This window comes from Geotrypetes seraphini, chromosome 10 (assembly GCF_902459505.1).
Source record: "Geotrypetes seraphini chromosome 10, aGeoSer1.1, whole genome shotgun sequence".
Lineage (NCBI taxonomy): Eukaryota > Metazoa > Chordata > Amphibia > Gymnophiona > Dermophiidae > Geotrypetes > Geotrypetes seraphini.
The window spans coordinates 112,559,324-112,574,701 of NC_047093.1; the positions used below are offsets into that span (position 1 = coordinate 112,559,324).

At 42.9% G+C, this 15,378-nt stretch overlaps 1 protein-coding gene across 1 annotated transcript in view; it reads left to right on the forward strand.

Annotated features, from left to right (window-relative positions):
• ALDH9A1 (aldehyde dehydrogenase 9 family member A1) overlaps positions 1–15,378 on the forward strand; it is a 183,141-nt gene that overhangs the window by 20,164 nt on the left and 147,599 nt on the right. Inside the window, exon 2 of the mRNA XM_033960396.1 lies at positions 10,979–11,124. Within this exon, the coding sequence (XP_033816287.1) occupies positions 10,979–11,124 (146 nt within the window). The remainder of the gene's footprint in view (positions 1–10,978; positions 11,125–15,378) is intronic.

Consider the following 15,378-nt stretch of genomic DNA (forward strand, 5'->3'; position numbering starts at 1 on the left):
AAACTACAAGGGAAAGATCTTAGACTGATTCAAACAGCGCATTCAATTCATTCCACATAACAGCATGTCCTACCTCAGTAGTAAACATTGGTGACACAGAAAGATGGGAGCTGAAGGAAAAATTTCATACACACACACAGCCGTACAAGTCTCATTTGTCTAGGAGTAAGTGCCTTTATGACTCATTACAAAACCCAATATAACAATGCAAAAATATTCGCTTATCTTACCTTATAAGCGAGGTACAGTAATAAGAGACAATAAAATCTTATACTCTATAAAAAACCTTACAAATGACAGAGTGGGCAGGGGGGTTCTATAAATAATTTCATTCTTTCCGAAAGAATGGCAGCTGCGTATATATATGAGGGGTGCTTACCAAAAGTACCCCGAGATTTTTCCCCAAAAAAACTCCATAATAGAACCCAAAGCTTGAACTTAAAATAAAGGGTGGGTACAGGTCACCACTACCCAGTGAGTATTAAAGAACAGAAAAAATTCAGAAATACTCACAAAATACTGGTGATATCATCTGCCCATCGCGGACGTGCCCCCAACTGAAAAGGATTCAGGTCCCAATTCCTGCCCCATACTTTCTCTGTCTCTGTCATATGTAAGTCAGGTACCTGGGGACACATCTTAAAGACCAGAAACCATCTTTCAAATATGTCCGTCTTTTATTATGAGTTTCACATATTTATACGAATCAGGTTTGCCAGCATGTGATGGCATGTGACGTAAGGTCACATGAAACTTTAAACACATCAGCATTTTTCCTAGCTAGAGATTGAAGTCCAAAAGGTAAGAAAAAGCCTTAACCAGCAGAGCTTCTTAACTAAAGCTGTCTGTAAATACGGCTTAACAAAACAATTGAATTCACTTTACTACAGAATAAGAAAACACATCTCTCAAATATACAATGGCCTTGTAGTATATCAGCAGGAGAAGGCAAACAATCTGGATTTACAACTTCAAACACAACTTAAGGAAAACTACATAATAGAATAGCCTTATAATATTTGGTAAGAGAAGGCAAACAATATCTGGATTAAACATAGCATAAGAACACACATCTTTTCAAACATTAGATGTCCTTATACCATCTTCAAAGAAGGGAAAGATAAACAGGGCCTACCTTTGCATCTTTAAGCAACATATGCCTAAGGACACTTACTAAAGTTCTGATACGTGTCCCTTCAAAGTCGACCTACAGCGCTTTTTGGAAAGAAATTAAAACCACTTTGTTCAATAGATTTATTTCCTAGTCTGACAACTCCCTCTTTCTTAAAGCTAATACTCATCATGTTGATACTGCGTATTCCCACTAATGGCATTCTGTATTCACTGAACACTTAGTGACTTCCTCACCATCTGTATCCTGAAATTTGCTGGCTATCCAGCCCCCTTCACTGTAACTTGTTAATATTATATTGTAACATATTAATATTATAATTCTTACTATTCTGTACTCTATAATCACTGACTGCTCAATGACATCTTCCCTATTTGTACATTGTAATTCGCTGATTGTACAGTTCTCTTCACTGTGAACCGCCTAGAAGTCGTAAGATTATGGCGGTATAGAAAAAAATTAAGTTATTATTATTATTAGTTATAGCATTCCTGTGGAAAAAATTGGATTACCTTTGCAAGGCAAATCTTTTACTTTTTGTTGTAGTAGTCTCAAAAATCACAGAGTTCTTGGGTGGTTGAACACAGGGTGTTCAGTACCCATCATGGTGTGATGAGATTAGGGGGGAGTTTAATTTCACTGGAAAGAGTGAAGACCTCGGAGTCTAAATGCAGGTCCTGTGAACTTTAGTAAGCTTTTTGTAGTGTTTCTTTGCTGTCCTTCAACCCAGACTTTGCCTCTACAAATAGCATAGTCTGCATTTCTAACTGACTTTTGATCAATAGCTCTGTTGAAATGTTATTTAAACAGCCAGAGTACACTAATCCCCTGAACGTACTGTTAAATAAGAAGTTGATATTCAAAAGGTTTGTTTGGCTGCTAAACAGCTGAATTTTATCTGGCCAAATCGCAGCCCATAAAATTTTTTTAGCTGGACAAAGGTACAGCAAGGAGTGAGGTTAAATCTGCACTGGTGAGAATTAATGTTCAAACTGGCCAGTTGAAGTTATCTAGTTCAGTCTGGGTGGCCAAATAACTGATCTTAAGTTAACTGATGGATGAAATAAAATCAAAATAGGGCACTAAACAAGAAAACACTTTTCCAATGGGGTATAAGGGGAGAGGAAAGAAAGAAAGGAAGAAAAAGGAAATTGGGCCAAGGCACTATATTCCCTCCAGTTCAAATGTGGTAAAACAGTTTTTTAGATAAGAGTGGAACTAATTTTAAGAGAATGAAAAGGAGAGAGATTTTTTTGGTTGCACAGTGCAAAAGCAGGGAGGGGAAAGTGGCACAGCGGTTAAAGCTACAGCCTCAGCACCCTTGGGTTGTGGGTTCAAACTCATGCTGCTCCTTATGACCCTGGGCAAATCACTTAATTCCCCCATTGCTTCAGGTACATTAGATAGTTTGTGAGCCCACTGGGACAGAAGGGAAAAATGCTTGAGAATCTGAGTAAACTCATGTAAATCGTTCTGAGCTCTCCTGGGAGAACGGTATAGAAAACGGAATGAATAAATAAATAAAGAACCCCCTTTATTGGCTGGTACAATTTTATTTTTATTTATATATATATATATATATTTTTTTTTTTTTTTTTTATATATATATATATATATATATATTTACACTGAGCTGGTTCTCATCATTCTTATTTTTCTCTCTCGGGGCCAGTGTAGTAAGTAAACCTTGTGTTACAACCATGCACTAAAGCTCATTACAGTTTCCTGACACACATGTGGTAGGAGTGCTTGTTTGCTTGGTTTCTGGCTAAAAGTGCAGGGCAGACTCAAGGTAAGGCAGCATCCTTTCTCAAAGGCATACCCTTGTAGTGTTGCATCTCCTATTTACTTCCCTTACTCTTCCCTCCCCTTTCCTTTTTGCTCTACCTCTTCCTGGTCACTGAAAAATAAATGTGGCATGAGTATGTTTAATAGAGGCCTACGCTACTACATCCCACCCACTCCTAATGCCTTTCCTGTTGGGGGGGGAGGGTGCGATGTGGCAGCACTCGAGTGTGGGCCTCTACTGAATGACAACGGTGGCAAGGAAAGAAAGGAAGGAGATTAGAGGCTGTTCTCTTGCTTGTGCCATTGTTGCCCTATATGCTAGGACTCCGGGAGATAGTATTAGTCAAAGGAAATGCTGGAAAGCTAGTACTCTGTTAATTCATGTAGCCAAATATGCAATAGCATTTCTGTAGAAAAAGATTTCTAAGATCAGCATCTGGAGATTCTTTTCTTTACTGAGGAAATTTTAACATGGTAACAAAAAAAAAAAGACATCAACAAAAAAAAAACTTGACAAGATTTGGAGCATCTTTGGCTCAAATCTTTACTTTTCAGCTTAAAAGAAGATTTCTGTAAAATGATCAGCTATTGTAAGGTTTTAACTGGAATTGTTTGGCATGTATGTATCTAGTTAATTATATAACTGTCTTTGGACATTGACCCATTTAATTGGTTAGCAGGTGCTGCTAACCAGATAAATGCAAGCAATATGGTGCTGAATCCGAAAGAGGAAATATTCAGCAACATATCTTGACAGTGCTGTGATGCTTTGTGGCAAGCTGAGGCATCTTTACAGCACAGCAGGGCACAATGAGTACAGACAGTCTATGGGGAAAATTGGAGGGGGGGGAGGATGTCTGAAAACTGATGCTTTGGAAGTTTCCAAGTTTGCCCTGAGGGTCCCCTGTCAGCATTACATAGCCAGATTCCTCAAAGAAGCACTTCGTATCAGGCCCCTGGTGAAACCTCCCCGTCTTGGGATCTCAACATGGTTTTGTAGGGGCTCACCCAGACTCTATATGCGCCGCTGAAGGGTGTTCTAGATGGATCTTATTCTCAAAATATTTTTTTCTAGTGGCCATCACTTCAGCAAGAAGGGTTTCCGGAGTTACAAGCTCTTTCTTGCAGAAAGCCTTTCCTAAATTTATTGAAGTGAGTCTCTTTGTGCGTACTGTTCCTTCCTTTCAACCTTCAAGTTTTGGTATTCCATGTCAATCAGGAGATCAGATTGCCAGCGGTCCAGTCCACAGGTTCCAAGAAAAAAGACCAGATTCTGAAGATGTTGGATGTTAAGAGAGTGCTTCTCCAATATCCTGCAGTCACCAACGAATTCATACTATTTGATCATCTGTGCTGACAAATCTTGCTGGATGTGGAGCGCCCACTTCCAAAGCTGTGATTGACAGATAGATCCTTAGAGCCATTTTGTCAGCTTATGTTGCATGTGGGGAAACAGTCCCCTGTTTCCATAAGGGCGCATTTGACTAGAAGTATGGCTTTGTCATGGGCAGAAGCTTGGTATCCCCCGAGGAGATTTGTAGGGCGGTGACGTCCACTTTTCATACATTTGCCAAGTTTTATAGAGTAGAAATGGCGGCAAGGGAGTATTCTGCCTTTGGGCCTTCAGTTTTACGGGCCAGTACAGTTATCCTGCTCTAGATTCTGGAACTGCTTTTGTACTTTCCGCTTGTCCAGAATGACACACCTATTGTACTAGAAAAAGAGATTAGGTTCTTAATCTTGTTAATATCTTTTCTAGTAGATAGGTGTGTCATTCTGGACCTCTGCCCTGTCATTCCTTTATTGCGCCTGCCTAATGTCTCATTCAGAAAGTTCATATTCAAACCTGACAGTTGGATGCCACTCAGATCTTCAGGGTTTGAAGAATAGTATATTGCTAGAACACTTTGGGATATTCTTTGAGCTCCATAAATGCTTGTTTGGCATGATTGTTCTGCTGTTTGGTTTTCAATGTTTAACATGTTATCTTTCAGAGCAGAACAGACTTGTTATTTGAGGAATTTCCCCATACTCTTCCTTCACATCTGTTTCTAGAAAGGGGCTATTGCTTGTTTTGGAATTAACTGTAGGGGATAGCAGAGCCCTTTGTGAAGTAGGAAGGATTCAAAATCTGGAGTAGATTCCTTCTGCAAGGCTCACGATCATGGAATAAACCTGCTTGTCCAGAATGACACACATATCTACTAGAAAAGATATTAGCAAGGTAAGAACCTAGGGGCAGATTCTCAAAACTAAAATCTGCCTTTAACGTGCTTGCTAAACTGGATCCAGCTGGTTTAGCATGCATGTATTTTAGCAGCGGGTTATTAAAATGGCTTACCATGGTCTTTTCCAAGTTTTCTAGCAGTCTCCGATACTGCCATGCAAATGTAGTACAACGAGGTCATTAATATTAAAATGATCACTCCGAGCAATTCCCTATAATCGCCGAGTGATTCTCTAACCTCGTTGTGCCACATTTGCCGTCAAAATTTACCGACAGATCAGAGCTGTCATTGCCTTATTTTCTGATTAGTGCCTGAGCGCTAATTGGCTCAGGCACTGACAGGAAAGTAAGGCTTGACAGCTCAGACCTGACAGAAAATTTTGCCACCCTCAAGCAACCACCCAACAACACAGCCCCCCTCCCGCCCCCGACAGCAGGAGAGATCCCATGACCCCCCTTGACAACACCACTGCAGTGGAAGAGATGCCCACTCCCTCCACCTCCACAAAATCCACAGCAGCGGGAGAGATGCCCACTCCCTCCCGCCACCACACAACCCCCTCCCCCCACCCCCCCCTCCTGTGCCTCTGACAATCTCATGCCCCCCCTCTCCCTTACCTCGTTTATGATGGCTGGCCAGAGGGTTGCCTACTCCCTCTGGCCAGCAGGCCCACCTCTTAAAAATGGCGGGCCTTCCCCTCCACAGTGCATCCTGGGATGCGCCGGGGAGGGACCTGATTGGCCCAGGTTGTTTAAGGCCCCTCCTATGGAAGGGGCCTTAGGCATCTAGGACAATCCAAGCCTTAGGCCCCTCCCTGGCTCAAGCAGTAGAACTTTTTGAATGAAAGTGTTCAAATCATAGATCAGAAGAAGCGTCACCAAGCTTTTTCCTTCTTCATCCATCAAAGTGGGCTCTCTCACAATATGACCAATATGAGATAATTGGATTTGCTTGTAACCTAAAAGAGTGGCATCTTCATTGATAGCTTATCCAGGAGCACCAAAGCCGTGCTGCTTCATAATGGGAACAAGTACCCATCTCTTCCACTGGCTCTGTATCTCATAGAGGATTACAACAGCATCAAGTTTCAAGTTTATTATGGTTTGATATACCACTTTAATACCAAAGCAGTTTACAATAAAAAAACAATTTAAAAACAAAAATAATTAAAAACAAGGGAAATGACATATATATGTGAATTTGAATTGTCATGACATGGCACAAGAGAAAAAAGGGAGGTTTACAGTTTATAAAAAAAAAAAATTGAAAAGGTAATGGGAAGAACGATATGGAGAAGGGGAAGACTTAGGTGCTTTGAAGTATGATGAGTACAGCTGGGAGGCCATCAGAGACTTCAAAATGGTGGCATTCCTAATGAATCTCCAAGGCAGTTTTACTAAGTAACTGGGACAGCAGGGACACAAAGGCAAGAATGGCCATAGCAGACCAAGTTCTCTGTGGGAAGAAAGAATGTCAGATGGGAACCACTGGTGGATCACTGTACATTAAATTGGGCCTAAAGAAAAAATTTGTCAGAGCTCTAGATAAGGAACTGGCAACCTTCAAGTACCTTCAAGACATCTTCCCTAATTCGTCTGAGGCAAAGGCCAAAGTTGATGTTTTTGTTGGACCACAGATGATGAAATTCTGAAGTGCAAGGAATTTCTAAGCCAATTAGGAAGGAGAAAGTGGCTTGGAATAGCTTTGTCTCAGTGGTTCGGAGCTTCCTGGACAATCTCGAGGCCAAAAACTACATGGAGTTGGTTGAGGATCTGGTGAAGAATTACAGTAAAATGGGCTGTAGGATGTCTCTCAAAGTCCATGTGCTTGATGCTCATTTTGAAACATTCAAGAAAAACATGGGAGCATAGAAGAGCAAGGTGAGCGCTTCCATTAGGATAAACTGGACTTTGAACATTGCTACCAAGGACAATATCCGCTATAATAAAACCCTTAGCGCACATGCGCAGTTGAAACTCCATGCGTCCATGCTTCGTGATCCATGCCTCCGTGCTGCCACATACGCAGTAGGAGCCTGCGGTAGTTTCTCCATCGGACTCCATCCTCATGCACATACGCGGCAATGGCTTCTCCCCTCCCACACCCCAGCCAACCTGCGCCTCGATGAATGGCAAATGTCCAGGCCTTATGGATCAAGGCCCGCTGCCAGGTGCGCACACAGGAAGGAGCCGGAGGTAAAAGGGAGGAGAGCTGTGATGGGACATCTTGCCTGAGAGAGGCAGAAAGAAAGAAAGATAGACAGCGGGCAGGAAGAGAGACATAAAAGAAACAAAGACAGACAGAAAGGGGGCCAAGGAGAGAGAGAGAGAGAAAGAAAGTCAGACACACAGAAAGACAGGAGGGCATGGAGAGAGACAGACTGGAGAAAGAAAAACAGACTGAAAGGGGGCCAAAGAGAGAGACAAACAGAAAGTCAGGAGGGCATGGAGAGAGACAGAAAGACATACAGCGGGCAGGGAGAGAGACAGAAAGAAAAAAAGAAAACCAGATGGGGTATGGAGAGAGACAAAAAGAAAGAAAGACAGACAGAAAGAGGGCCAAGGAGAGAGAAAGATAGACACACAGAAAGACAGGAGGACATGGAGAGAGAGAGAAAAAAAGACACACAGACAGGAGGGCATGGAGAGAGACAGAAAGAAAGAAAGACAGACAGTGGGCAGGGAGAGAGAGACAGAAAGAAAGACAGAAAGGGGGCCAAGGAGAGAGACAGACAGAAAGACAGACACATAGACAGGGCCAGGGAGAGAGAAAGAAAGAAAGACAGAAACACAGGCAAACGGGGCCAGGGAGAGACAGAGGACAGGGAGAGAGAAATAAATAAATGCCTCAGCGCCCCATTGTGCTAAGTCTACACATCTATTCTAGCACCCGTTAATGTAACGGGCTTAAACACTAGTAATAACATAATGGAAGACTAATCTGAGGGTTAATTTGTGAAAGTGACACAATATGATTGCAAATCTCGTAAAACTGCTCACTTCTAACTTCTGTGGTCATCTTTGTATAACTTAAATATAAATAATGTTATTTGTGATTCATATGTTGCTTTTTATGACTTTATAATAATTAAAAGATGAAAATGAGACATGTTCACGTTTTAAAATAGGCAAATTGCAAAATTTGACTATCTTTTTATCCATGAGCAATTAGTTTTTAGGCAGGAACAAAAATATTGTTATATAGTGTAATGATTTGAAAATTAAAAAAAGAAAGAGATAAAAAACACTGTTGGCTGGCCCTCGGCTATACTGTGCACACAACCACTGTGAAATTGTGTGATTTTAAATTCTAACAGTTATAAGTCTAACTTGGGGTGAGAATTGTCTCAATCAAACTGCGTTGTGCTGGGAAATAACCCTTTAAGACCTCTTCTTGGGCTGTATCCATTCCTCTGCTGATTGGTCCCAGATGCAGTTTGCTTCCTTTTCCAATCACTGAATGAAATTTATACAGAGTTATGACAGCAGATAAAGACTGAATGGTCCATGGGAGAGAGTGTGGTGTAGTGGTTAAAGCTACTGCCTCGGCACCCTGAGGTTGTGGGTTCAATTCCATGCTGCTCCTTGTAAACTTGGGCAAATCACTTAATTCCCCCATTGCCCCAGGTACATTAAATAGATTGTGAGCCCACCAGGATAGACAGGGAAAGTTGCTAGAGTACCTGAATAAATTCAGGTAAATGGTTCTGAGCTCCCGTGGGAGAACGGTATAGAAAATTAAATCTGGCTCCCTCTGAGCTAGTGCTGCCCAATTCAGGAAAAAAAATTTTGATTCAATTCAGCCTATTGAATTGGTTTTTCGATTCAATTAGATTTTCCTGCCCAATTGGGTGTTGTTTTCAAACATCCTGGTGGGTTTATTTTATAGCTTCTATACCCCCTTTGCCCTCTCCTACCCACACTGGCGCTGTGGTGTAAACGAAATAAAAAAACAAAAAGGACTTTTCCTCTCTCTGTTAAATCCTAGATCACGTTTGCGGTCTAACACCAGCTCTGGCAGGATACACTTTTCAAATCTGACATATTGTAATCACAAAACAGAAAATGATTTTCTACCTTTTGCTTTCTGGTTGTCTTCTGATAACTTGCTTCTTTCTTCTTTCTCCGTGCTAACCATCCATCTTCCATCTGTGTCCTCCCCTTCCATTTCCATTCCTTTCCCCTGGTCTGGCATCTGTCTCCCCCCCCATGCCCTGACATCTCTCCCTCCTTTCCCTCCCTCCCATAGTCTTGGCATCTCTTTCCTCTCCTCTCCCTTCCTGGGCTTCCTTATCCCTCCTTCTCTCTCTCCCCAATTGAGTGCAGCAACAGCATTCCTCTTCCCCCTTCCCCTCTCACTCTCCTCCTCCACTGTTTTCCCCTCCTCCTCCACTGCTCTCCCCCTTTCCCCATCCACTCTTCTCCCTACTGCTCTCCCCTCAGTCCTGCTGCAGCTTTCCCTCTTCCATTTTAAGTCCAGCAGCACTCTCCTCTGTTCCCAATCCAGCAGCACCTCTCCCTCTCATCTCTCTCCTCCACTCATCTCCAACAGTACCTATCCCTCCCCTCTACTTCTGTTTCCCCCACCAACTAGCTGCAGCACCTCTCCTTTCCACCACCAGGGCAAGCAGCACTTCTCCTCTCCGACTAACAGGGCTCTTTTCCCTCCCCTCTGACTAGAAGCAGTACCTTACCCACTCACCTCCCAGGTCTAGCAGTATGACTCCCTCCTCTCCTCACCTCCTATCAGCCCTACTCCCTCTTGTCTCCCAGGTCCATCGGCACCACGCCACCCTCTTGATTAACAGGCTCTCACCGGCTTGTGGATTCCCCGGCCTGACTCGGCACAGCCTGAAGTTGTGTTTGACTCCAGTAAAGAAAGTACAAAAGAAAAAAACAAACAAAAAAAAAACAGGCGCTTTTTCAAACCCTCCCTGTAACACTAGCCTGTATTAGCAGCTGCACCGCTCTCTCCTTCCGTAGCTTTAGCGAGCCAATTCCCTTCTGCAGCCTCACAGCCTCTGCTAGGCCGTCCGCCTCTGATGATGCAACTTCCTTCTTCCTCGGAGGCGGGACGGCCTAGCAGAGGCTGTGAGGCTGCAGAAGGGAATTGGCTCGCTAAAGCTACGGAAGGAGAGAGCGGTGCAGCTGCTAATACAGGCTAGTGTTACAGAGAGGGTTTGAAAAAGCGCCTGTTTTATTTTTTTTTTCTTTTGTACTTTCTTTACCGGAGTCAAACACAACTTCAGGCTGTGCCGAGTCAGGCTGAATCCACAAGCCGGTGAGAGGGTTTAAAAAAAAAATGTTTTGAGTGGCAGGATTCGTGAGCGCGATGACAGCCAGACACGGGGAGGTTGGGCTCCGAATTGGACAGGCCGATTTTTTTAAAATACACATCGATTCGAATCGATTCACCCAAAGTGAATCGGTGAATCGAATCGGAAATCGGGCAGCACTACTCTGAACGCTCAGCTGATACACTCCAGTTGGATTAGTGGCATTTCAGAGTTAGAACAGACCTTGGAAGTTAACCCTGTTGCTGCTGCTGGAGGTAACACATTTGGTGCCATTGAAAAAACTAATATATTTAAAATTATATGTCTAATGTCCAGCAGCCAGCTGAATATTGATCGCTGTTTATACATGAGCCAGTGCAACATAGAAAAATTTAAAGACAGCTGCTAAAGAAATAAGAGGAATTGAATAGTGAACCAAAATTCAACATAAACACAAATCATATGAAAACAAACTGTGTGTATATATTACAAATGCATACATAAGAATTGTAACTTGTGTATTTATTGTTTTTTGGGGTTTTTTTTACTTCATAGGTCGTGTGATTGCAACCTTTACCTGCTCTGGAGAGAAGGAGGTAGATCTGGCTGTTCAGAATGCAAAAGCAGCCTTTAAAATTTGGAGCCAGAAGTCTGGGATGGAACGGAGCCGTGTACTATTGGAGGCTGCAAGAATTATAAGAGTATGGAGACTGTCATATGACACTATATCTGAAAGTATTACATTAGAGTCTTGTATATTTGATACCCGGGGCCGATCATTTTTAGCACACTCTTCCTCTATATAAAAAAATATTTTTAGTAATCACGAGCCACATAAGGCTGCATCTTAAACACTGCAGTGAGCACTAGAACATCAATACACCTTTTGTAAAACTAAATAAGCCAGATTAATACAGATCAATCCTATACAGTCAATACTAACAGAAAACCATATCATTTTCATACACATAGAACATAGATACACTCTCGCCCAATATGGAATAAGTAATCACAAACTAAAATAGAAATATGTAGAAAAAAATTAAACTAAACAGCCAAGAAGCCATAAAAAGCAACACCACAGGAACAGTAACACATGTTCCCTAATACTGTGCAAAATATAAAGATAGCAGATGTAAATTTGAAAAAAAAACCTGACAAATAACAATCACCATTTTACAAATTAATGAATAGAAATAAAATAGAAAATAAGAAAATACCATTTTATTGGACTAATTCATTTTTCAATTAGCTTTCAGAAATCAAAACCTCCTTCAGGTCAGTACAGTATGGAATCCTGTCCTCACCCAAGGAAGGGGGTGTTGGTCTTTGAAAGTTATTTAAAAAAATGTGTTAAAATTTGTCCAATAAAAAGATTCTTATTTTCATTTTCTATTTATAAACATTTTATCAATATAACTACATTATTACTTTATTCAAAAGCGATAAAAAAACTTTCTTCTACTTTTTTTGTTTTTACTTTAATCATCTTCTCTTCTTTCCATGCAGCCTTTGCCCTCTCTCTCTCTGTCTCTTTCCCTTGCATGCAGTCTCTGCCCTCTCGCTCTCTATGCCTCTGCTCTCTCTTTCTTTCTTTGCCTCTGCTCTCTCTTTCTCTGCCTCTGCTTTCTCTCTCTTTCTCTTTCTCTGCCTCTACTCTCCTCTCTCTCTCTTTCTTATTCTGCTCTCATTTTCTCTGCCTCTGCCCGCTCTCTGCCTTTGCCCACTCTCTCTCTCTGCCTCTGCCCGCTCTTTGCCTTTGCCCACTCTCTCTCTCTGCCTCTGCTCTCTCTCTCTGCCTCTGCCCGCTCTCTCTCTCTTTCTCTGCCTCTGCTCTCTCTCTCTTTCTCTGCCTCTGCTCTCTCTCTCTCTTTCTGCCTCTGCTCTCTCTCTCTCTTTCTGCTTCTGCTCTCTCTTTCTGCCTTTGCTCGCTCTCTCTTTCTGCCTCTGCTCTCTCTCTTTCTGCTCTCTCTCTCTCTCTCTCTTTCTGCTTCTGCTCTCTCTCTCTCTCTCTCTTTCTGCTTCTGCTCTCTCTCTCTCTCTCTCTTTCTGCTTCTGCTCTCTCTCTCTCTTTCTGCCTGTTCTCTCTCTCTCTTTCTGCCTGTGCTCTCTCTCTCTTTCTGCCTGTGCTCTCTCTCTCTCTCTCTCTCTCTCTTTCTGCCTGTTCTCTCTCTCTCTCTCTCTCTTTCTTTCTTTCTCTCTCTCTCTTTCTGCCTCTGCTCTCTCTCTCTTTTTCTGCCTCTGCTCTCTCTCTCTCTCTCTCTCTGCCTCTGCTCTCTCTCGCTCTCTCTCTCTCTGCCTCTGCTCTCTCTCGCTCTCTCTCTCTCTTTCTGCCTCTGCTCTCTCTCTCTCTCTCTCTCTTTTTCTGCCTCTGCTCTCTCTCTCTCTCTCTTTTTCTGCCTCTGCTCTCTCTCTCTCTCTCTTTCTGCCCCTGCTCTCTTTTTCTGCCTCTGCACTCTCTCTCTCTCTCTTTCTGCCCCTGCTCTCTTTTTCTGCCTCTGCACTCTCTCTCTCTCTCTCTTTATGCCTCTGCGCTTTCTCTCTCTCTCTCTTTCTGCCTCTGCGCTTTCTCTCTCTCTCTCTTTCTGCCTCTGCGCTCTCTCTCTCTTTCTGCCTCTGCGCTCTCTCTCTCTCTCTGCCTCTGCGCTCTCTCTCTCTCTCTTTCTGCCTCTGCGCTCTCTCTCTCTTTCTGCCTCTGCTCTCTCTCTCTCTCTCTTTCTGCCTCTGCGCTCTCTCTCTCTCTCTTTCTGCCTCTGCGCTCTCTCTCTCTCTCTTTCTGCCTCTGCGCTCTCTCTCTCTCTCTTTCTGCCTCTGCGCTCTCTCTCTCTCTTTCTGCCTCTGCGCTCTCTCTCTCTCTTTCTGCCTCTGCGCTCTCTCTCTCTTTCTGCCTCTGCGCTCTCTCTCTCTCTTTCTGCTTCTGCGCTCTCTCTCGCTCTCTCTTTCTGCCTCTGCGCTCTCTCTCTCTCTCTCTTTCTGCCTCTGCGCTCTCTCTCTCTCTCTTTCTGCCTCTGCGCTCTCTCTCTCTCTTTCTGCTTCTGCGCTCTCTCTCTCTCTCTTTCTGCTTCTGCGCTCTCTCTCGCTCTCTCTCTCTGCCTCTGCGCTCTCTCTCTCTCTCTTTCTGCCTCTGCATTCTCTCTCTCTTTCTGCCTCTGCGCTCTCTCTCTCTCTCCTCTTCCATATGACATCTTCCCTCTTTCCATGCCCCTTCCATAAACTGTCTATCCTGTACTCTTTCTCTCCTTTTTTCTCTCTGTCTCTACCTCATCTAGCATCTGTCTCCTCTCCTTTCCTTCTATCTCTCCTCCGCCTTCATCCTCCTTGCACTGACATATCTTCCTCCCCCTCCATAGTCTGGCATCTCTTTTCTCTCTTCTTTCCCTGGTCTTCCTTATTCCTCCCTCCCTCCCTTTCTCACCCTTCGTTGACAATGCAGTGTTCATTACATTATATTTACTGACAACATTATATTTACTGGCAATACTTTATATTTACTAACTTAATCTTGCAGTTCTAGGCGCATTACAATAAGAGACAAACTGGACATTACCAGCGAAATCACAATTCAGTAAATACTGTAGAGAAGCATTAACTTATCCTGACATACTTTGCTGCTCTTGCTGATTTCGGGCCTTCGACCCTGCTGGATCCCGCCTGGTTCTGTGAAGGCAGCACTCAGCAGAGAAGAAGGCCGGCAGAGCAGTGAGTTGTGAAAGCTTCAGGCCCTGGGAGCACCTTGGGGGCTGCACTTGGGGCAGACCTCCCCCCCCCCCCCCCCCCCCACCTTGGTATGCTACTGGAATTTTGACAGTCTGAAGGACTATAAAGAGTTTTACCTTGTGCAAAATTGTCATTTTTTTAATAAGACATTCACTATTTTTTCTGAGGCCCTCCAAGTACCTACAAATCGAAAATGTGGCCCTGCAAAGGGTTTGAGTTTGAGACCACTGATGTAGTGTATCTAGATTTTCAGAAAGCTTTAGACAGAATTCCTCATGAGAGGCTCCTGACTCCTGAGAAAGTCATTGGATAAGTGGCAAAGTTCAGTTGTGGATTAGGAATTGGTTATCAAGTTTCAAGTATAATAAGTGATTAATCGCTTATCTTTTTTTACTAAGCGATATACAATATAAATGATAAAAACAAATTACAAATTATAAAAACAAAAGAAGCGAGAGGGAGAAGTGGAGAACTACAATAAAATCAAAAAAGGGGGGAAAGGGAAGAAACAAAAGGAAGGGGGAATTTTCTGTTTGGAGCCATTTCATTGAGGGACAGATCAGTGCTCGAAAGAAAGCATTTTTAAGAAGCATTTCAAAGCTCCCTTGAATTTGTCCAAGTTTATTTCCTCTCTGATATGATAGGGAAAAGTTGAAAGGGGACAGATTCAAAACGAATGCTAGGAAGTTCTTCTTTACCCAACGTGTGGTGGACACCTGGAATGCCCTTCCAGAGGACGTTATAGGGCAGCGTACGGTACTGGGGTTTAAGAAAGGATTGGACAATTTCCTGCTGGAAAAGGGGATAGAGGGGTATAGATAGAGGATTACTGCACAGGTCCTGGATCTGGTGGGCCGCCACGTGAGCGGACTGCTGGGCGCGATGGACCTCAGGTCTGACCCAGCAGAGGCATTTCTTATGTTCTTATGATCTAAGATGAACTCTAGAGAATGTCACATGGAAAAAATCTGTCCCCATCTCTGCAAGCTCGGTCCTCGCAAACCGTCTGATCCCATCCACAAAAGCCTCGAATAGTTATGGTTTTATATTGAACTTATTTTATTAAAGTCTAAAAAGAAACAATATTCAGTTTGTCATTTTATAAACACAAATAATACAGAGCAAGGATCAACAAAACTCCTCCCCTCCTCTTCTCCATAAATATCCCCTCCACTATCAAGAAAACTGAATTAACCAAATTATTACAGAATACTACACAGAAAAATAATGGTAACAGA